The 23,232-nt window shown below is 36.7% G+C and overlaps 1 protein-coding gene across 5 annotated transcripts in view; it reads right to left on the bottom strand.

The window, feature by feature from the left end:
* EMCN (endomucin) overlaps nucleotides 1–23,232 on the bottom strand; it is a 115,284-nt gene that overhangs the window by 74,589 nt on the left and 17,463 nt on the right. For 2 of the 5 annotated variants that reach the window (XM_061164335.1, XM_061164332.1), the window contains exon 2: nucleotides 11,725–11,770. The exons of the other annotated variants lie outside the window; for them this stretch is intronic. In XM_061164335.1, the coding sequence (XP_061020318.1) occupies nucleotides 11,725–11,758 (34 nt within the window). In that variant the 5' untranslated portion in view covers nucleotides 11,759–11,770. The remainder of the gene's footprint in view (nucleotides 1–11,724; nucleotides 11,771–23,232) is intronic. 5 annotated transcript variants of the gene reach the window in all.

Here is a 23,232-nt window from a genome sequence, read left to right as displayed (position 1 = left end):
TGGCATGAATTTTTAAGATGGTTGCAGGAGCAGTCTGTGGTTCTGAAAGAAAATAATAGCCTACAAAACTAGTGAGGAATACATGTGTAAGTTTGACAATTAATTAAGCAACTAAAGTAACATTGTCAGGTGAAATAATTAAACAAATACTCTCTGGACAGTGAATATTTTACCAAGTGTTTTTATAGCAAGTTATTGTTACTAAATACTAAAATCTCAGTATTAATTCATTTCTACCTGGGACATACATTCTTCTTTCTTTCTCTCCTCCCTCCTTTTCTCTCTCTCTATATATAGATATAGATATATGTGTGTGTGTCTAACTATATATGTAAATTTATTGTCTCTTTGGAATATATTAGTAGACAATAGATTAAAAAATTCAACAATTGCTACAAGCCTAAATTCTTGGCAATAGAGCCACCATAAATCTGCCTTTTAAAGTGATTTATTTTTCTCAGTTGTAATAATCAAAAGCACAGAAGTGAAGACAATACAACATTATATATATTATATATTTATTTTTAATAATTATTTTTTGGCAATAGAAAGTCACTATCTTACAGTAACTCTTAAAACTTCCATTGCAATATTATTTTTTAAAGGGAAACATGTAGGACTTCTCAGTGATCTATGGAAAGATTTGTTTCACATAATATTATTGTAATTTTTTAACATTTATACAAGCATATGGGGTTTCCCAGGTGGCACAGTGGTAAATAATCTGCCTGCCAATGAAGGAGACACAAGAGATGTGAGTTTGATCCCTTGGTCGGGAAGATCCCCTGGAGAGGGAAATGGCAACCCACTCCAGTATTCTTGCCTGGAGAATCCCATGGACAGAGGAGCCTGGTGGGCTACAGTCCATGGAGTCACAAAGAGTAGGACATGAGTGAGCACACATACACACAAACATACAATCATATAAGTGGATCCAAGTAGTTCAGACACATTTTGTTCAAAGGTCAGTTGTATATAGAGTCAGAGAAACACATGTTGATAAGAGGGTGCACTCTGAATAACAAAAATTTATGTTCAAACTCCAGTCAAATTGGGTATGTCATCACAGTAAATGTATGTCATTCGTATAATTTGTCAAATTTAAATTTCGTCCAAAATTTTCCTCTTTGAATTTGAGGAAAAAACACTAATCTTGAAAGTCAGTGAAAAGCAATATTTGAGATGTCATGAGATAAGCGTGTCTTCACGCTTCATTTTGTAGATTTGAGAGGCTTGGGAGAGTCAGCGCTTAGCTCTGTCTTTGTTTACAAAGAGCTCACAGAAATTGCTTGACATGTTCAGCATATACTGACCTGTTCTGCGCACACAGGAACAGCATTGCCTTTTCACAGGCTTTACCTAAACCAAATCAAAGGTTTTTTCACCTCTGGAGATACATTCACACCCTTGGTCTTACTACCTTCCCCTCCTGCCTTACAATATCTAGCAGATAAAAGGAACACAGCACATATGAAGTTACCTTCACTCTATTAATTAGTCATTTTGTTTTTGCTATCTTTCTTTGTGTCCTAGAGTCCATGATTTAATACTAATTTCTAAGTTTAAATTGAGATTGAAGAAGTTATTCAAAGAATACTACTTGGATGGGAACTTCATCTGTAAATAGCTTGAATGATTTCTATCTTTGACTTGCTAAATAGAAAACAGCCTTAATTTCTGAGTATAAGCCACAACTCCAGAGATATTTTTCATATTTCTTTTCTCCCTTCCTTACTTCATTCTTTCCTTTTTGCTTCCACACACTTACTGGTAGCTAATATGAAAAGCACAGTTAAATACAGTGGAAGACTTTATGTTGCACCAAACAGTATCACACTTAAGGAGCTTTTTATATGGTAGGGAATATGTCTGTACACAATAAACAACAAAGAATACTCTGAGATGTGTATAACAGTGTTTCTCAAACTTTGGGTTATTAACAATTAAAGAGAAATTTAAATCTATTTAATGCGTTGCAGTCAGAGCTTTTTCCCCAAATGAAAGAGAAAAGAGACAACATTAGAGTAGTTTTTTTTTTTTTTTTTTTAAGTTTGAAAAGTTCTTTTTTTTTCTCATTTATTTTTATTAGTTGGAGGCTAATTACTTTACAATATTGTAGTGTAGTTTTGTAAATAATGAGAGTAAGTATTGTTTCATGAAGCTTTTGCTTAGGAGTGTGTGTGTGTGTGTGTGTGTGTGTGTGTGTGTGTGTGTGGTGTGTATGTCTGAATGAAATGTGTGTCAATGCAAAATGTATTTCTTAACAGTGATTCCAGCTAAAAATTTGAAAACTGTGGGGCAAGAAAAAATTGAGGCAAGAATTTATCAAAGATGACCACTCTTCTGGCATGAGTAAGGAATACTTCATGAGAGAGTTGACAGGGGCTGGAACTTGAAGAGTGTTCACACCGAAAGAAGAAAGAAGATGAGTGAAGGTGTGAAATGGGGGAATGAGAGGGATTTGAGGGCATGGCAAAGAGTTCTGTTTGGCTGAACTGCTATTGCTATGACAAGACATGGTGGATGTATCTGGTAAAATTCTGGAGACCAGATTACAAAGAACTTTGAATACCAACCCAGAGACATGGGACTTTACCTATAAGTCTGTTTGCAGCAATGGGAAGAGACCAAAAGGAAATTCAACTGTAGAAAGCATGACTGGGGAATGAGAAGGGCAGAGAATGAGAAGCCACTAGTTGAGCTTGAACTAAAAGCTCCCATTTTTATGTTTTCCAATGTCGTTGGCCCTCTTGAAGTCATCATGTGAAATCAGTAAGTTCACATGTATAGTTTGAGGCAAACTAGTAGGCAAATTTCTAGCCACAAATTTCTACCACATAATTAACATAGTAAGATTGAGATATTTGAGCTGTTAAGTCACTAAGTCACTAAGTGACTCTATGTGAACCCATGGACTGCTGCATGCTAGGGTCCTCTGTCCTCCACTATCCCCTGAAATTTGCTCAAATTCATGACCATTGAGCCGGTGATGCTATCTAACCATCTCATCATCTGCTTCCCCCTTCTCTTCCTGTTCTCAGTCTTTCCCAGAATCAGGGTGTTTTCCATTGAGTCAGCTCTTCACACCAGGTAGCCAATGTACTAGAGCTTCATCATCAGTTCTTCCAATGAATATTCAGGGTTGATTTCCTTTAAGATTGACTGACTACATGGACTTCAATCTATTTGCCATGAAGTGATGGGACTGGATGCCATGATCTTAGCATTTGAATGTTGAGTTTCAAGCCAGCTTTTTCACTCTCCTCTTTCCTCTTTATCAAGAGACTCTTTAGTTCCTATACCATTATGCTTACGCTGAGAGAGCAGAAGGGATGCAAAGCACCAGCTTCCTACATTATGAAAGAATGAAGCATTATTGGGATTTTAATGACAATCACTGTTTTAATTATGAAATAAGAACTTTGAGAATTCAGTTTATGGCTAGAAACCAGGTATCATATTTTCTCCTGTTTTCAAATGATCAAGTCATTGACTCCAATCTTCTTAACATGTTTTGTAATTACATTTATAGGTAACTCACAAATCATCTCTGAGAGTTAGAATTTCATCCATCCTCATAATGAGCAGCTGTAACCAGAAGTAAGGGGGTCCAGTGGCTTGCCGCTCAAAAGCCAATAAAGACGCAAGGTTGGTGGAAAGTTTGCTTTATCTCGGATGCTGGCAACCTTCAGTGAGGGGAAGGTGGACTCCTGTCCAAAGGTCGACTACCCCCTCCACCCCCCTGCACACTGACAGTCAATGGGGAAGTGCTTTTATAGACAGAAGAAATGTGCTACGCACAGAAACAGCATGGCTGACTCTGACAGTCATCTTGAAATTGGTCATTGGTGGTCTGAGCAGTGTCATCTTGACTGTTTTAAGTACAGGTACTCTTCAGTTCCAGGGTCTGTTTGTTCTGATTTCTTTGAGGCCAGTTCTCAAGAGTGTGGCACCTTACACCATGGCTACAATCTGGTCATAATGTAATTAACTTCTCCTACCTGGTGGGGGTTTCAGTATCTATAAGACAGCTCACAGGATATGGCTCAGAATATTATCTATGGCCCTTGAGGAGGAACCAGAGGTCCTTAACTATGCTTAATGACTAAACTGTTATTATTTAGTTTTATTGGACTGCTTTCCTTTGTTTCTTCATGTTCTCACTTCTCTGATTGAACTTATTGTTTGGTTAAAGTTTTTCCACAGACAAAAGGCAGGCCAGTGGGTGGGGGTGGGGGAGTAAGGACCATAGGGTTCTGCTCTGTTTCAAAACTATTTCCCCATCTACCTTCTCCCCTACCAAGTTTGTATCTAAAGTCCACCAAAAATCCACTACTAAAGATGATTGATCTTGCTTCTTCTAAATCAGCACAAACACTGAATGACAATAACTTAAAATTCTAGAACTTGAAACCTGGAAAGAACTTTTCAAAAATACCCTAATGTAATAGAATCCATACATTTTACAACTTAGAAAATGTATGAGTTTAAGGGAGTTTCAAAGATCACGGCACCAATTAGTTAAATTCCTTCTCTAATTCTACTATTTGTGTATGTGGAATGCACTTGTGGCAGAGACACTGCTGAAGTTTTCCTTTGAACTATCTGAGAAAACATATTTTTTAGCCAATTTTAACCATAAAGACAACTTCAGAAGGTTTTAAGTTCTTTAAGGAAACAGAATGGTTTCTTTATAAACCTTCAAAGTACCATTATTAGGCAATAACTTCACAAACTAGATTAATTGCTTTATGGAACTGAAGGTAAAATAGATTTTATATTTCAAAAACTTAGACTGTATTGCTTCCACTATTTTATATTGTCTTCATGCAATGCCACTTCCTATAAATACCATCCCTTAGACTTTTAGAAACTTTTACAAATTATATATTGAAATAAAGTGGTTGTCAATTTTCATTTATCACTTGCAACTGCTTCTCCACTATGTATTGCAGCTTATAATGAATACAGATCCACTTCTTATATTTATATGTGATGGAAATGCATAAACCTGGATGTTATAAATAGTAAGAAGGTCCTTTTTTGTAGTACTTTGTCAGTAATGGCTAGAATAACTTTTGCTCAGTATTGTACCCTATATCTTCTTTGTCTGAAAAGAAGTAACAAAGAATTAATAAAGTTTAAGTGGAAAATTTCAATTTTCCCTCACACATGAAAATATGTTAAAATATTAATTATATAATATAGTATACTATAAATTTATACATGGATAAGTAAAATATATTTGTATATTAATATAACAACAATAAATAAGTGAAATATGATACCACTTTCTATATTCCCATCAAAACAGAACCTTCATGAAAGATAAGGGACTGATTCCTTTTAATTATCAGTGTCATATCAACACATTGCCCTTTGGCCCAGCAAAGGTCACTTTGGCTTACTTCCAACCAAATGAAATACAGTAAATTTTTTCCCTCAATTTAAAGAAAACAATTATTACGTGATGATGTATTCATGATGATTTCTTCTATCTGCGTTGGTCTGATAATTTCAAGATTTTCTATATGAAGTGCATAAGTAAGCTACTAGCCAATGAGACTTTCACCTCAACAAACATTTGTCTATTTTAATAGAAGCTAAGCAAATTAAAAATATGTTTTTCCTAGAAGAATTTAGACTTTATTTTGATACCCAAGCTACACATATACGAAACAACTGTAAGGTTATGTCAAGGTGCTGTATACAAATGTTGCTGGAGCTTCCCAGGTGGCTCAGTGGTAAAGAATCCACCTGCCAATGCAGGGGGCACAGGTTCAGTCCCTGGCCCAGGAAGATCCCACATGTCATGGAGTAGCTAAGCCCATGCGCCACAACTACTGAGCCTGCGCTCTAGAGCCTGGGGGGGGTCACGACTACGGAAGCCTGTGTGCCCTAGTTCCGGTGTTCTGCAACAAAAGAGTAGCCCCTACTCTCCACAGCTAGAGAAAAGCCCACACAGCAATGAAGGCCCAGCACAGCCAAAAATAAATCAATAAACTTATTTCTTAGTGGTGCTATAATTAATACTGTGTTTAGTTGGTTGTATGCCAGTTCAGTGAAATCAAAATAAGGTTATGTCTCTATGTGTCTGGGATAAACAGAATCCTTCCCCTGGTGGAACAGATTTCAAGAGGAATCAGATAATTTTGCACGAGAAGGAAAGAAAAAAAAATTGTTTCATGGCAGAAAAAGCAGTTAGGATATTCAAAAAGAAGGGGAACGTCAATAGTGCCAAGTAATAAAGAGACTATACAATAAAAGGCCTGAAATGGGGCATTGAGGGTATTACATACTTAAAAGTAGAATCTTTTGGGAGAGGAAAACAGGGAAATTTCATTTTAAATGAAAGCATTAGAACTAGTGGGAACTCTTAAAAAAGGGATTTGAAGTTTAAAGTATTTTTTCAATTAAGGCTAACAAAATATTATAGCGAACACAAAGGGTTTGAGAATGCTTCTCTTTCGTAGGTGGAATGAATTTGGGGGCTGAGAAGAGAATCTCATCTCTGACAGGAAGAAAACATGCGGATAAGTGGGCGAGAGCTCTGCCCCACAGGGGACTCTCCTCAGGTGGCCAGCCATCTGTGAGGAGGGCGGGAGCGCCAGGCCCGGCAGGTCCCGGCGTGGACAGGTGTCTCAGCCACCTGGCCCTCTGGGGAGGACAGGAAGGCAGCACTGCACTGGTGAGTTTCTTAAACAGAAAACAATAATATCTGCAAAACGGACCCGCGGACCCAAGGTGCTTTGGCTGACAAACGGACGGAGGCTCCCAAGGCAAATTTTCTCCATTCATCCAGGTGTCAGGTTTGAAATTATGGGAGTGTGCCGGTATTTTTCCTTCATGAGACAACTGTGATTCTTTAAAGATCAGGCTCCATAATCGTGGACTCTATTATAAGGGGATTTTTGTATACTGTACCAGGTTTGAGGTGTGTCAGCTCTTTGAGGTATAAAAAGACAAAGGTTGTATTTTAACATTAATAAGAATGGGAGTATTCAGGGACAGGAGGGACCTGGCCATCCTCCTGGGCTCTAAGACAACCATCCCGAGACCCCTCCAGCCGTGCTCTGCTCAGACTCCAGAGAAGACATGTGATTCTGTGATTCTGAAATCTCCCAGGGAAACCCGATGCTTAGGCTTCACACGCAGGCTCTGGTCACCTCCAGCAAACATTACAAGCAAGTCTCTTGGGCTTGTCTTGGGAAGGGGAAAAACCACAGACGCCCTCAGTCCTGGGAGGAACAGCGCTGCTCTGTCCCCGCTCTGGGCTCCACTCAGGGGCAGCAATCACCGTGGAGAGCACCTTCTCTCTCTCCCTAATGGCACCCCCAGCTTTCCTCTGAGCTTAGACTGTCACCACTTGAAATCCTGGGTCTGTGATACAGGCTCTCCTGGCATTTCCTTGGGAACAGGGAAGGTCTCCCTAGACACTCTCCTCCAGCAGGTGACATTAGTTTAGAAGAGTGACTTACAAGAAATGACACCATGGAAAGTAGAAGGACACAGAGACTGCAGTTGTGACATCAGCTAACGATGTAACTGCGTGAGCCACTTCACTGCTTTGGGCCTTGGTTTCCTGTCTGTGAAAAGTGTCTATTGAATAGAGTTTCTTCAGCTACAAAATTATATTACTTCTAAGATTAAATTACAATGCAAATACCCATTACGGCAAATAATAAAATATAAGTTGCATTTCTACATACCAAGAAGGAGGTTTGTACTTCAGCAGTTATATACAAAGGCTTCATGGGGTTATAAACTCATCACCTGGGAGAAATTTAAGTCCCCAAAGAAATTCTATATTACAAGGGACAAAATGACTACCCCTATATGCAATCTGAAAATGTTATCTGGTCAAAATATATTTCCCTTTAGGTGTTAGTCTACCTGGAAATACAGAAGATGTGAAAGACAAAATTTTAAATAGATATTTGGATTACTTTGCATTGGAATGTTCTTTTTTTTTTTAACATAGAAGAGCAAATGATGGACTATTTTACATAGGTAAAACTAATACCAACATGAATGAAAAGAGCTCATATACAATAAGCTACACAACTCCTTCTCAACAATGTATATGTATAGGTCTGTGTATGTGTGTTCATGTCTAATTTTGATCAGTGACAGCTGAGTTTATAAAAAGTCTACAGTATTGCATTTGAAGCTAGAAAATGATATTTGCTTGAATTTGAGACGTCATATTTATTATTTCATTAACTCTTACTTTTGTCTTCTCTAAATGTAAAGAAAAACTCTCTAGCTGATTTTAAATGCTTTTTAATTTGTATCTGTTGAGAGATGGTATTTTCAGTTATTAAGGGTAAAATAAGAGGACAAAAGTTATTTCTATCTTCTGAAAAATCAAAGACAACCTTTTCTTGCCCTAAAAAGAATGATTTGAATAGACAAACAACTTTAAATAATAGGCATTCCAAGAATTAAGCATATGTAATAATTGCTTTCATATCACTTGATTTTAACAATTTCATAGAACAGTAGAACAGACACTACTATTACTTCCATTTTATAGATGAAGAAATAGAGGTCTGATTGTGACTTGTCAAGACTCAGAGTAGAAGGTGTGAGAGTCTAGTCTAGTTTAGTCAGATGTTCTAATCCCATCTTTCATGTTCTGTTCCTCTACATTGGCTAGTCTTAGAACTGCAATGTTATGTCTGTGGTTGCAAACTTAGCATGCACAAATGGGGTTGCAAAGAGTCAGACACATGCATGCTGATATTTAGTAGCATTCTGTTTTCTCAACTAGTGGGTGCCATTTATTATCTTGTTGGGAAGGTAGTTCACAATTTTCATGTAAATGAAGGATTTATTTTCAAAACATTGGAGGACCACTACTTTGTGGATCATGGTGTATCAATAACAGTATAATCTTGTTCATTTGACTAATGGCTTTATATAGCATTACAAGCTGAGCCAGAATTTGATACCTTGCCTTTTCATTCCCTGCAAATAGTGAAGGACAGTCTTTAAACACTCATGACATACTTTTAATCAGAAACAGATGAGCAAAGACTTAATAGAGCAGGGGATTTACAGCCCTTTGTTTCCAATACATACCAGTTCCAAGTGCTAGAATAAAAGCCTATCTTTCCTTCTGTGAATCTGTTTCTCCAGTTTTCCACACTGGAGATGGAAAAATTGCTCAGTTTTGCTCATATGGAACCACATACCCAGTAGATGCCCATCATGTATTTATATAAGAACAGAGGAGAAGTCATGGTGTCTACTTTCTTGTTTTGGAGACTAGCTTTCTAGCTTTTATATGGTATATTTTCCAAATTAAAAATATTTTGAACACTCCTTCAGGATGCCATCAAAGGAGTCCCTTGTGGTGGGTTAATTAAATCTAACACATTTAAAAATAACTCTGCATGTTGTGGGACAGATGCAGCCTTTGGAAAAAGAGAGAGCTTACACTGAATGCTGCAACAGATTTTTGTTATTTAATAGTGTGCAACAGACACGTTTACAGAATATGTTTTCAAAGCTTGGTTGGGAAGTATCTGCTTTGCTGACAGTGGAAGAAATCAGGACATCCATATTTAAAGAGTAGGACAGCAAGACGTAAAGTATATATATTTTTTTCTCAATCAACTCACATTTGCCTTATTATTTAAAAGTAGTACCCCTTTGTATAATATCATTAAAATTTAGCAAGAAGAATGAACCTCTCCAAATTCCTTTCCCAAGTGCCAAGATGAAGACTGGGATGGAAAAGTTTTTCTTATCTTATTTAGGCTTGCCAGGCGGCACTAGTACTAAGGAACCCACCTGCCACTGCAAGAAACATAAGAGAGGTGGGTTCGATCCCTGGGGTGAGAAGGAGGCAATGGCAACCCACTCCAGTATTCTTGCCTGGAGAAGGCCTTAGACAGAGAAGCCTGGCAGGCTACGGGTCCATAGGGTCGCAAAGAGTCAGACACGACTGAGGCGACTTAGCATTAGCACAGGAACAAATATTCATGGGTACACTTGCAAGAAGTGATTTTGGAAATTCAGAAGCATGCCCAAAACTGAAAGAGATGTAAGCAAGAACTTAATTGCTCTTCCCAAGAAAGCAGAAGTGATTTGTTATTTTTAATCCTCGAGGGTGAGAGAGCAGAACATGTAGAGGAAGAGAAGAGAGAATAGGCCAAGAAAGAAGCTGAAGCATCTAAAACGTTTTAAGAATGATGGTATCTAAAAATCATCCTTAACTTTGCACCTCTCTGTTGTAAAGCCCCCCTCCCTACGCATAATGTCACCTACGCATGCAGCACGCAGGAATGCACTCCACATGAAGTCTGCAAATATCCAGCAAGACTCTAGTTACGTGGATCTTTCTGGGCCTGCAGGAAAGCATGAGGAATTACATTTTGGTTGTTGCCAGTGCGAAGATGAAGAAAATGTCACAAGGAACCAAATAGAGTACAAGATTCAAAGGATGCAGGAAGGTGGAAATAAAGATGAACATGAAAACTTAATTCTTTCTCCAACAAGAAGTATTTGAGGAAATGTGGGGCAATGGACTTTTTCCCAGAGCAGCAAGTAAGTCTTTAGTCTGAGCATGTTTTTATATTAAAGGTGGATATATCCAGGAGCCATCCTTCTTATAAAAAATTATTCTTATTTTGTTAAATGCTGTTTACGAGACTCAGAATCAAATTTGCTGAGTCACAATTATGTGTTTATGGCAGAAGATAATTGTAAATTTATTCTATAGCAAATCAATCCAAGGTTGGCTATAAATCGTTTGCTTCCCAAATATGGCAGGATGGATAATCAGAATGAATAGACTTTGGAGCTATAGAGCAAGCACTTCAGTGCAGCAGTGATAATTATCTAGATCTGAGATACCACCAGTATTTAAGTATAAAGTGTTTTCTAAGCATGAAAGTTACCATTATATTACAGTTGAATTTATTGTAAACTGATTTTTTCCAGTTTTAAAGATGACTTCATGCCAGAACAATTAAATTTTACTTTCCTAACAGCAATATTAATAAAAGAAAACCAATAGATGTAATGTTGCATTATTATAAATATATAATTAGCTTAGTTTAGCCAACATGCTTAAGAAATATGGTGCTCGGTATAACTAAACATTTTTATTAGTTTAGAATCATTATGTGAAATATACCAGAAAAATCAATTCTCAAGCAATTCTAATAGATAACATTAACATTTATCTGTGTATCTCCTGCTACTCGTACTTGACAGTAGGTGCTTATTAGCTGTTTTTTTTTATGCTAACTTTAAGTTTTACCTGAATAGCCAGAATCTTCAGAATATTATAAATAATCTATCACTTTAAATAGATTACCATTAGTTAAAAAAGAAAGTAAAACTTGGGTTGTATTTATATTGAACATATGATCTACTATTGAAACTTCACATTGAAATAAAATTTCTGAGTTTAAATTTATTGGGAAATCATTATTCCTTTATGCTTTATTACTATTTGTAAACATGTCTTTGCTTTTTGTGTGAATTCAAGTGTTGAATTTATGGTTCATAAACTGGGATTTATGAGTTTTTTTTCTGATACAGGGTCACTTCAAAATCTGGGAAGAATTTGTAGGGCATTTTCTATGTTCTTGGCATTTTTATTATTTGCAGTGAGACTTCTGTAACATTTGAAAGTATTACACTTCCTATTCTCATGGGTGATAAAGGTTGAAGGGAAATGTGTTTGCTAAATTCAAAAGAGTCACTTACCAACTTTCAAAGTGTCTTCAAAACTCTTGTCCATTTTAGCAGGTTTCTAGTGAGAAAAAGAAACTGGCAAAAGGAAATGGCTGTAGCAGTCTCCTAAGTTTTAATCTTTTGGAAACTGTGTCCAAAATTTCACTCACTCCTCTACCACCTTTATGAGCTTATTCATACTGTTTATCTACTATTATTTCTTTACTCTTTTTCCTTAAAATCAAATCATTTAAAACTTAACTATAAAAATAAGTAGCATAACAAAAGTCATATTCCATAAAGATATCATTGATTATGATGTCTCTATGCTTGAGTCCTGCTCTCCTTATATTGAAAAGTGAAATTTGTGAGTGTTACTGGACGGTAAAGACATAACACCAAACATACACCTACATAACTATAAGTATCATAGAGATTTGAGTTAACATTGTTTAATTCCAATGATGCCTAAAATTATCTGAAGTACCTGGAAATACTGCTGTAGGTGAAAGTTTTTTAAGGCCACTAAATAAGTCTTGAATTATTTTGAATGTACAAAATTTTAGCTTTTCCATATGACAGAAAGTCAGCCTTGACTCCATTTTTATCCTTCCTTTTTTAACCTCATGCCACCATATATTATTCCCATCTTTATTTAAGAATCAAGGTCAAAAGAGCCCAAAGCTGATTACTGATAATATAGGTATAAATGAAGGACTGAATCGGTGATCAACAATTCGCTAATGTCCCCAAAGCCTATGCGGAAAAAATGCCGTACAGCTGATCCTTAAACCATTAGGAGGTTAGGGGTCCTGATCCCTTGTACTGTTTGCACATAATTTATAGTCTTCCCTCCTGATCTGCAGTTCCTCCTTCACCTCTGTATTTGAGGATTTGCATCCGCCAATTCAACTGACCTCCAATTGTGTAGGACTATGCAAGCGTTCGTTCCAATTGTGTAGGACTATGCAAGCGTTCCTGCTAAGCTGCTTCATTTGTATCTAACTCTTTGTGAGACTATAGCACACCAGGCTCCATGGGATTCTGCAGGCAAGAATACTGGAGTGGGTTGCCATGCCCTCCTCCAAGTAAACTTCCCAACCCAGGGATCAAACCCGCATCTCTTAAGTCTCCTGCATTGGCAGGCAGGTTCTTTACAACTAGGGCCACAAGGGAAGCCTTGTAGGACTATAGTATTTACTATTTAAAAAAATCCACATATAAGTGAATCTGCATAATTCAAACCTTTGTTGTTTAAGGATCAACTGTATATAAAAAAGGAGCCGTATAGCCCATCACAATCCAGTTAGAATCAAAATCAGGTTTTTAAAGGACAGTGTGTTGAGCTACATTTTAATATCTTAGATAATAGTAAGGAAATTTACAGTGAAAAATAACTAGGTAAATTATTATTCATTTATAGGACAAAGTTTAGTAGGAATAAATATAAAATGAATAACAAAACAGCAAAAGCAAAAATGTACAAATTTAGTAAAACAGTACAGAATAAATACATCAAGAAAAGGTGTAAAGGCAAAGGAAATCCCAAGCAAGAAGTGAATAATTAGTATGATATTTTATCTTAAAATTATACTTGCAAATAAAACTGTGTGGTGAGATCATTATATACAACTAAGTAGTAACTATCGTTATTTTGCTGAAGAGTGGTTAGATTCTCATTACAACACAAATTCAATTTCCATCCCTGCAGTCTAAACAAGTAGGAGCAAAATTGTCAAAGAACAGAAACTAATGTGAGTAGAGAAGTAAACTGAATTCTGGGAGGAGAAGAAAAAGGAGTTGGAATGATACACTGTTTAATCTGAGGAAATAATATCTGAAACTAACTTAATCTTTTTCAAATTTATTTCTTTAATATTGTTTGTCTCTTTAACTTAATTTCCCAATAGGCAAATGAAAGTTAAAAGAATTTCACCTTAAAATTTCACTTTTTTGTTTCACTAGATGAAAAAAATCAGTAATTCTTTTACTAATATTCAGTTAGTAAAATGCAATTCATTAACAAATTAATTTTCATGTAAGTACCTCTGGAAACACAATGATAACTATAAACTAAATTAATTAGTAAAATATATCTGCCATGAAAAAACATGATAACTTCCATAATTAACAATGCATAATTTTTTAATTATCTATGCTGGAAAAATAGAAAAAACTATATGCTTATAAAATTTACTACTATTATTTTTGTTAGCAGTAATATAGTATTGTAAAATGGTAATAAAGCATCATTCTATCTGTACCATTTATTCAATGGTAAATTAAAGCTCTGACTTAATGAATTTAATAGTCAAGGCATATAATCCTAAACATGTTTCTGGCTTTATGAAGCAAGTAAATAATGAATCATATAAATAAATTCAGCCAATATTAATCAAACATTTACTGTGAATGTTGCTTAAGAGAAAAGAATTTACCTTGCTAATTGGGAAAAATTCACCTGATACAGGGTGTTCATTCTGTTCATATAAATATCAAATTTATGTCAAAACCTTGAATGTATTACAAATTTTATTGGATAACACTTGAATTAGCTATTCATTGCTGTGCAACAAATTATTCCTAAGCACAACTCTTAAAACAACAATTATTTACTGTCTCTCACAGTTTCTGCCATCAGCTCGAGGCTTGATGGATCTGGAAGATCCATTTACATGGTGGCTTCACTCCCCTTGCTGACGACTTGGTGCTGGCTGTCAGTGGAAGGTCAGGTTTTCTCCACTGGGAATTTCTGCCTGGCTGTTCCCACAACACAACATGATGGCTGGCTTCTCCCTGGGAGAGCAATCTGAGAGACCCTGGCAAAAGTCATATGTCTTTTACTTCCTTGTCCTGGAAATTACACAACATTTCCACTGACTTCCAAGAGTCACACAATTCAATCTTAAGTAAGTGTGAGACTGGGCCATCCAAGCACTTGAATACAAGAGGGAAGGATTATTGGAGGCCATCATGGAGGTTGGCTACCAAACTACTCAAAATGTGCTGGATTACTTACAAGTACAAAGATGACTAGGGGCTTCCCCAGTGATGCAGTGGTAAAGAATCTGCCTGCAATGCAGGAGACACAGGTTTGATCCTTGGGTCAGGAAGATCCCCTGGAGAAGGAAATGGCAACCCACTCCAGTATTCTTGCAGGGGAAATCTAATGCACAGAGGAGCCTGGTGGGCTACAGTCCATGGGGTCCCAAAGAATCAGACACGACTTAGTGACTAAACAACAACAACAACAATAACAAAACTCTTAAGTATTTAAAACTCTATTCATAAATTGAAAATAACATTTATCATTTTGCCTGCCTTTTAGGGTTTTATAGAGATTACGTATATAAAAAGTACTTTGTAAAATCTTAATTAATAAGCAAATACGGCATTATTGTTGTTAAATTATATAGTCAGATGTGGTACTATGCTGAAATAATTTTATAGAAAACAAAGCACATGACTTTACTCATAAGTACTTTTAATAAATGTTTTATCAGTTTTTCAAAATGGTTAAATTTTTTAAAGTACTTCTTTTACACTGAATTAGATGAATACAAGAGAAAGGTGAATTTGAATGAAATTAAGTCCTAAAGAGGATTAAACATTGTTTCATCTCATGACAGCCCGTCTGAATCACCGAAAGGCATAAAGAGCAAGCTTCAATCTAGATTTCAGAAGCACAGTTCTAACCTCACAAAGAGGCCTGGGGAGACCAGAGGTCTTGAGGGGCACTGACATGCGGGTCAAGTCAGCCTTCAGTCTAGTGGGGCAGATTTACAAATCAACGCTCATATTCAATTAAATGTGATGAATGCCTCTGACTACTAAATAGTGGGTTGGCCAAAAACTCCTTCAGGGTTTTCTGTAAGATATCATGGGAAAAACCCAAATGAGTTTTTTGGCCAACCCAATAATACCAGGTAGAAACATTTTACAAAAAGCTACTTCAATTCAAGAGGACAAACCTGAGCAAAGGCAAGTCTTACTTGGAAGGCCTCTGGCCCTAAATAAGTAAAGGTGAATGACAGCCTGCATTAAGAGTGTAACAGAATGAGACCGAGAGGAAATCAGTAACAGCTAAATTAGAACTTCAAGTATCCATTGTCTTCCCTATTCATAAAGGGATGTGTTCCAGAGTTTCAGGGGAAATGGAGAACCCACAAATAGTGTATGATTAATGACAACAGAGATTTATTTGCTAAAACAAGGTTGTGCTTCTCACAAAATGCTTTAGAAGGTTGCTGACATTTCTCTCCATAGTCTTTTTCTTGGTACTTCTTAAGGTTTTCTCTTTATTTTTCCCACTTAAGAATCTCTTTAATGAACAGTAAAAGTTATTAATTATTAGTTAAATACACATCTTTTTATTGTTATTTGTGACAAAATGAGAAGTATTCATAAAACTCTTCGTCAGAATACCAAGTACAATCGTGTCTCAAGGAAAAGCACTTAATGCAATGTGAGTTACAAACTGAACTTGATGCTTTTTCTACAGATCACCATTTTTACTTGAAAGAATGATTTACAAAGGATAGTCATTCTTTTGTTTATTTATTTAAATTAAAATATAACTGATTTATAATGTTGTATTAGTTTCAGTGGATTTCCCTTGTGGCTCAGCTGGTAAAGAATCTGCCTGCAATGCAGAAGACTTGGGCTCTTTCCCTGGGTTGGGAAGATCCCCTGGAGAAGGGAAAGGCTACCCACTCTAGTATTCTGGCCTAGAGAATTCCAAGGAGTCGCAAAGACTCAGACACAACTGAGTGACTTTCAGTTCAATTCAATTAGTTTCAAGCGTACAGCAAAGTGATTCACACACACACACACACATACATAATAGCTGCCTTTATTTTTCTAATTATTGGTTTTTTTTTTTTTTTTTTTCTTTTTTAATTTTTATTATTATTATTTTTTTTTCCCAGTGGGTTTTGTCATACATTGATATTTTTCTGATTTTACTGCACTAGCTAGCATCTTTAGTACAACATTTCATAAAAGTAGCATTGCTGGACTAGATTGTTTCCTTCTCATTCTCAAAGGGAAAGCTAACATTTCTCCATTACACATGGTAATTGTTGTAGCTTTTGAAGCTACCGTATCGGATTAAGAAAATCCCCTGTAGTCTTGTTTCCTAAATTTTTTTTTTAATAAAGAAAGAATATTGAATTCTTAAAAGTGCTTTTCCTGTGTGTGTTCAGATGATCATATATTTTTTTACACATTGTCTCAGTGTGGTAAATTATGTTGATTGATGTCCTAGTGTTAAACCAATTTCATATTGCTGATATAATCCCAACTTGGGGACAGTTAGGGACTCTTAAAATATTTTACTGGATTTTAAAATCTTTTTCAAATAATGAAACTGGTACAGTATTCCTTTCCTATAATATTCCTAGCAGGTTTTGATGTCAACCATATACTTGCAAAAAATCATGGACCTTCAGTATTTTTATCAAGGGCAGGAATTTTATGTTCATCAAATAAATTGTAAAGATGGGATAGGAAAAAAAATAAAGTAGCATTTTAATCATATACTATGAATTGTGGTTTCTAAATTCTTTAAATTATTTTCTAAATTTTATGTTTTCTTAACACTATGAAACAAATAGCAATCAGCATTAGGTTAATTATTTACAGCATATAGTAACAAAAGCATTATTCCTTACTGAAAATTTTAAAAATGATGACTAGAATGTCTTTAAAATTCTGAGGCTGAATTGGCAAGTCTAGTTAGTTGTAGAAAATTGTCCCAGAACCCTGTCCTTTTAAAATCCGTTGAACAACCATACACACAGTGATAACTTTGCACACCTAGCACTTAGATGAAATCCTACAGGTTCAGGAAACAAGTGAAGGGATTAACCTGGTGCTCACAGGGGTTTGGCAGGGCAGCAAATGAGAGGCTCAGGTTGGCTGTAGGCACATGTAGGTATGTAGGAATGAGACTATCTTCCAACTTAAAAAAAGGCACTTGTGACTCAGGTTTAGCCAAATGTTGCTGTGAGGAAATGTGAGACCCAGAGTTGCCAAAAGACTTTCTCTTTCTTTCTTTGTTGTTTTGTAAAACTTGTTGATTTTTAAACAGTATCCTGTAGTCATAAAACAGGCTTCCCAAGTGGTGCTAGTGGCAAAGAACACTCCTGTCAATGCACAGACATAAGAGAAGCGGGTTCGATCCCTGGGTTTGGGAGATCGCCTGAAGGAGGGCATGGCAACCCACTCCAGTATTCTTGCCTGGAGAATTCCATGAACAGAGGAGCCTGGCAGGCTACAGTCCATAATGTCGCAAAGATTCAGACATGACCAAAGCAACTTAGCAGACATGCATGCAGCCACAAAACATGGTGTGGCCAAACAACACACGTCTGCTGGTTAGATATTAGATGTTTCTAGTTTGTGAAACTCTGGAGGAGAGGCTGTTGACTTCTTCCTATCCTAATTTATAAAGTAACAGCAGGATAATGACCAGTTTACAGATTTCAGTTTGTCATTTTCTAATGCTAGAATTTTTTCTGTATAATTAGGCCAGATTCATAACCTCACAGCTTCTCCATTTCTCTTCATGCTCCAATGCTAGTCATTTCATCCTCCCTACTTTCTCAAACTCCTCTGGCTCTATGGATTATCAAACACATCCTGACCCCACTTGAAACTTCGATAGGATTACTGTATCTGTTTCTGTAATCAAACCATTATTCAAAGGCTAATTTTCTTGAGCAGCCTATTCAGCAGAGGCTCATAGTCTTTTGGTGTCAATGAAAACAGAAGCGAGATGAATAGTAGAATTGAAAGCAATAAGATCTTACAATTAATTGAGAATGAAGAGTATCTCCTTATAAAGAGATACTCCAAAAAAGCTGAAATTTGAGTCTGTGTGACTAGGGAGATCTCAATGTTTCCACTAATATTTGTCTTGGCCAAGTCAAATTTCCTGTTATCCTAAAGTAGCATAAGCAAAAAAAAAAAAAAAAGTAGATTACACTGAATTAATACCAAAATTTTCCCTGAGGGCACTACACTCTAGCACTTTTCTGAAAGATAAACACTTTTGGTTATCCTGCTGGTAAGCGACAGTGAAAAGAGTTCAGATGACTAGTCACAAACTTGAGTCTACTCCAGGATTTCCCAGTGTGTGTGTCAATGTATGAGTGTGCCAAAATGATCTGCAGTTAATCACTGGAAACATATTTTTCTGGGTGTTACTGAAAGGGGGTAGCCTGGATATTACTGGGAGTGAGCATTAGGAAAAAAATATTTTAATAGATACTTTAGGTGATTCTTATGAGTAATAAACATTGAGGTTTGAGTCACAAAGCACATGTCCTTAGGCTTTTCTCCTCTGATAATGAGCACAAATAATACTGGCTTTGTCCAATCCCCTGGGTAATGGTAAGGATTAAATGAGATATTTCATCAATGAAAATGTTTTGAAAAATTCAGCACTCAAAAGAAGCAATGGGTGGAGGAATGAATACCTGGCAAGAGATTTAATGACAAGAAAGATTTCTGTACAAAGTCTCAGGTCTTAAGAATGGCTAGAGGGCCTATGGGAGAAGTTCTTCCCAAATCATTAAGAGTATTGAGAATGTCTCCCCATCTCTCCATCAACCTCCCTCCCCATTTTCATTCTTTCTTTAAACGAATTTTTATTGGAGTATAGTTGTTTTACAATGTTGTGTTAGCCAGCCCAGGCTGGATGCATGAGACAAGTGCTCCGGCCTGGTGCGCTGGGAAGACCCAGAGGAATCGGGTGGAGAGGGAGGTGGGAGGGCGGATCGGGATGGGGAATACATGTAAATCCATGGCTGATTCATGTCAATGTATGACAAAAACCACTACAATATTGTAAAGTAATTAGCCTCCAACTATTAAAAATAAATGGAAAAAAAAAAAACAATGTTGTGTTAGTTTCTACTATACAGCAAAGTGAATCAGCCATACATATACATATTAGTTCAGTACAGTCACTCATCATGTCTGACTCTTTGTGGCCCCATGGACTGCAGCACGCCAGGCTTCCCTGTCCATCACCATCTCCCAGAGTTTACTCAAAATCATGTCCATTGAGTCGGTGATGCCATCCGACCATCTCATCCTCTGTCATCCCCTTCTCCTCCTGCCTTCAATCTTTCCCAGCATCAGGGTCTTTTAAAATGAGTCAGCTCTTCACATCAAGTGGCCAAAGTATTGGAGCTTCAGCTTCAGCATCAGTCCTTCCAATGAATATTTAGGACTGATTTTCTTTAGGATGACTGGTTGGATCTCCTTGGAGTCCAAGAGACTCTCAAGAGTCTTCTCCAACACCACAGTTCAAAAGCATCAATTCTTCAACACTCGGCTTTCTTTATGGTTCAGCTCTCACATCCACACATGACTACTGGGAAAATCATAACTTTAACTAGATGGACCTTTGTTGGCAAAGTATTGTCCCTGCTTTTTAATATGCTGTCTAGGTTGGTCATAGTTTTTCTTTCAAGGAACAAGCATCTTTTAATTTTGTGGCTGCAGCCACCATCTGCAGTCATTTTGGAGCCCAAGAAAATAAAGTCTGTTACTGTTTCCATTTTTTTCCCCATCTATTTGGCATGAAGTGATAGGACCAGTTGCCATGATCTTTGTTTTTTGAAATTTGAGTTTTAAGCCAGCTTATTCACTCTCCTCTTTCACTTTCATTGATAGGCTCTTTAGTTTCTCTTCACTTTCTGCCATAAGGGTGGTGTCATCTGCATACCTGAGGTTACTGATATTTCTCCCACAAATCTTGATTCCAGTTTGTGCTTCATTCAGTTCAGCATTTTTCGTGATGTACTCTGCATGTAAGTTAAATAAACATGGTGACAATATACAGCCTTGACGTACTCCTTCCCGAATTTGGAAGCAGTCCGTTTTTCCATGTCCAGTTCTAACTGTTGCTTTTTGATATGCATACAGGTTCCTCAGGAGGCAAGTAAGGTGATCTGATACTCTCATGTCTTTAATAATTTTCCACAGTTTGTTGTGATTAACACACTTAAAGGCTTTGGTGTAGTCAATAAAGCAGAAGTAGATATTTTTACGTATACATATAACTCCTCCCTTTTGAACTTCCTTCTCAATCATGTCATTCTTGACCTTTATTTTCATTCCAAGGAGAAGAGGCTCTTTCAAAAAGGCTCTCTTTCTCAGTCTCAATCACTTTCTCAATTTCTTTTAACCTTATTTTTTACTCTGAATCTTTCTCTGATTTGAGTTTCCCTCTCTGTTTCTCTCAGTCCTTTTTTTTTTTTTTTCTATCCCTCCCTCATCCAAACCAAATACAAATAATGCCATGTAGAAAAACATGGTGGGGGTAATGTCTTTTATGTTGTGCATGCTGAGAAATGTTGCTCATGGCAGAGAATTGACTCTTCTCCATGCAAAGCAGATCTGTTAGAACAGCCCTAGCTGAAAATTCCCAAAGGAGGTAAACATTAAGGAACAGAATTGGACAGCTTGCTCCAGAATGAACATATCTAGCAATAACAGAATGCAAATGAAGCAAGATAACTTGAGGCTAAATATACAGAAATTGCATGTTATAGTAAGATCATGCAATTGGAGATCTGAAAGAGAACTTCAGTATCATTCAGTCAAACTGCAAACATTCTATAGATGGAGAAATGAAAGCATTGATAGGTTGAAAGATTGCTTGGCTCAGTCATGCAGCGAACTCATAGTCACTGGTGACTAAAACCAGTGAGTCTTGGTTCAGAGGACAGTGCACCCCTCATGACTGCACAGAGTTAGCCTGTGACACCAGCCAGGGTTCAATGAGAAAAAAGGATAAGAACAGTATTATATTCCAAGTATATGGACTTATATATAAAGTAGGCATTCTTTTGCTTTCAATCTTTCCCACTATCAGGGTCTTTTCTAATGAAGAAAGTGTCTTTTCTAAAGATTGAAGTCAAAAGAAGAAGAGGGCAGCAGAGGATGAGATGGCTAGGTAGCATCACCAATTCAATGAACATGAATCTGAGCAAATTCTGGGAGACAGTGAAGCATAGGGAAACCTTGCATGCTGCAGTCCATGGGGTCTCAAAGAGTCAGGCATGACTGAGGGATGGGACAACAACCAGCCTTTCCTTATGAAATACGCTCATAAATAGTATATACATTGTAGGACTTCTGTGTCTTTACTTGACAAAATAAAAAGCTGTTAGTCCTATGTCAAGTGCCCTCAGAGCGTTTTGATTATTTATTGATCGGTGATAATTTTAAAACCTAGGGATAACTGAATTATTGGATGACTTTATTTTTGAACCAGATTAGTTAGGACAGTTATTTATTCAGCATTCTGAACGAAGCCTTCAGAGATGGAAAGGTGAAATCTGTAACTAGTGTGTCTTGAATTTCTATAATTTTATAGTGGGGTTGAGGATAAGTCTGACCTAAATGAATCAGGATTACCTGATGAACGGTGCCCAGAGTAATTGGATATCAATTTTTTCTTGCGAGCAAGACAAAGGAATGATTCAATACTTGCATTCAGATAATCACTCCATTCTTTTGTGATTTGGACAGTCAATATAAACTAAAGGCAGGCGCTTTCTGCTATTTATACAACAAAAATACAGAAGGTCAGCTTCATAAAGCAAATCAAACACATTCAGCCAACCAAGAGAGTATCCCAAAATGACACTCACAGCTTCTCCCCAACACAGGCCAAGGATTATAAAAAACGCAGTCCTTCAGTCACTGAAAACAAATCCAGGAATGCCTTAGTATTTTCAACTCTGCTGATTTTTTAAGAAATATAGGTTTTCAAATTAAAGCAAGAACCACTTAGTAAACATCACCCATGTGCCCAAAGACAGATATTCAGAAAAGAACATAATCAGTAGATGCTGTCTTTGCTTTCAAGAGATCTATATTCTGTTGGGTTGTAATAATAAAGTCTATTAACAGGTTTTTAAGAAATAGCACTGTCATTTTTCTTTTTTCTATTTTGCAAAGCTATAGAGTTTTAAACTTTGATATAAAACTTGTACCCAACAAATGAGGCTGTTAGAAAATTAAAAATAAGGAAAAGCTTATTGACTTATATAATTTAATTATCTTCATCCCAATAATGCAATTACTATTACTAAACCTTTAAAGTAGTTGATTCTATGCATTTAAAAAGATGATTCTCACTTTTAAAACTGGATTTGCAGATACACAAAGATGGTGGAGGAGTAGGTGGACGTGGAGTACATCTCTCTCTATGGATACATCTGATGTATACACCTTCAGACACAGAAGTGCATGCAGAACACCAGCTGAGCAGAAATGAGTACCTGACCAGTGGAAAAGAATATATAGAACCACCCAATATTCAGTAGGACAAAGGAACTAGGGGGAAAAAACAGGAGCATTAGTTGGATTGGACCTGCCCAGGGTGGGTGGGGAAACTGAAGTAGGGGTATGATCCCCACAAAGGGGCAACTGTCTGAGTCAGAGGAGAAACATTTAAGGCTGAGAGTGAAAAAACTGATCTGTGGCAGCCTAAATGGAATGAGAATCAGACAGTCTTTG

Source organism: Dama dama, chromosome 17, assembly GCF_033118175.1.
Source record: "Dama dama isolate Ldn47 chromosome 17, ASM3311817v1, whole genome shotgun sequence".
Taxonomy (NCBI): Eukaryota; Metazoa; Chordata; class Mammalia; order Artiodactyla; family Cervidae; genus Dama; species Dama dama.
This window is presented reverse-complemented; position numbering and strand designations above follow the sequence as displayed.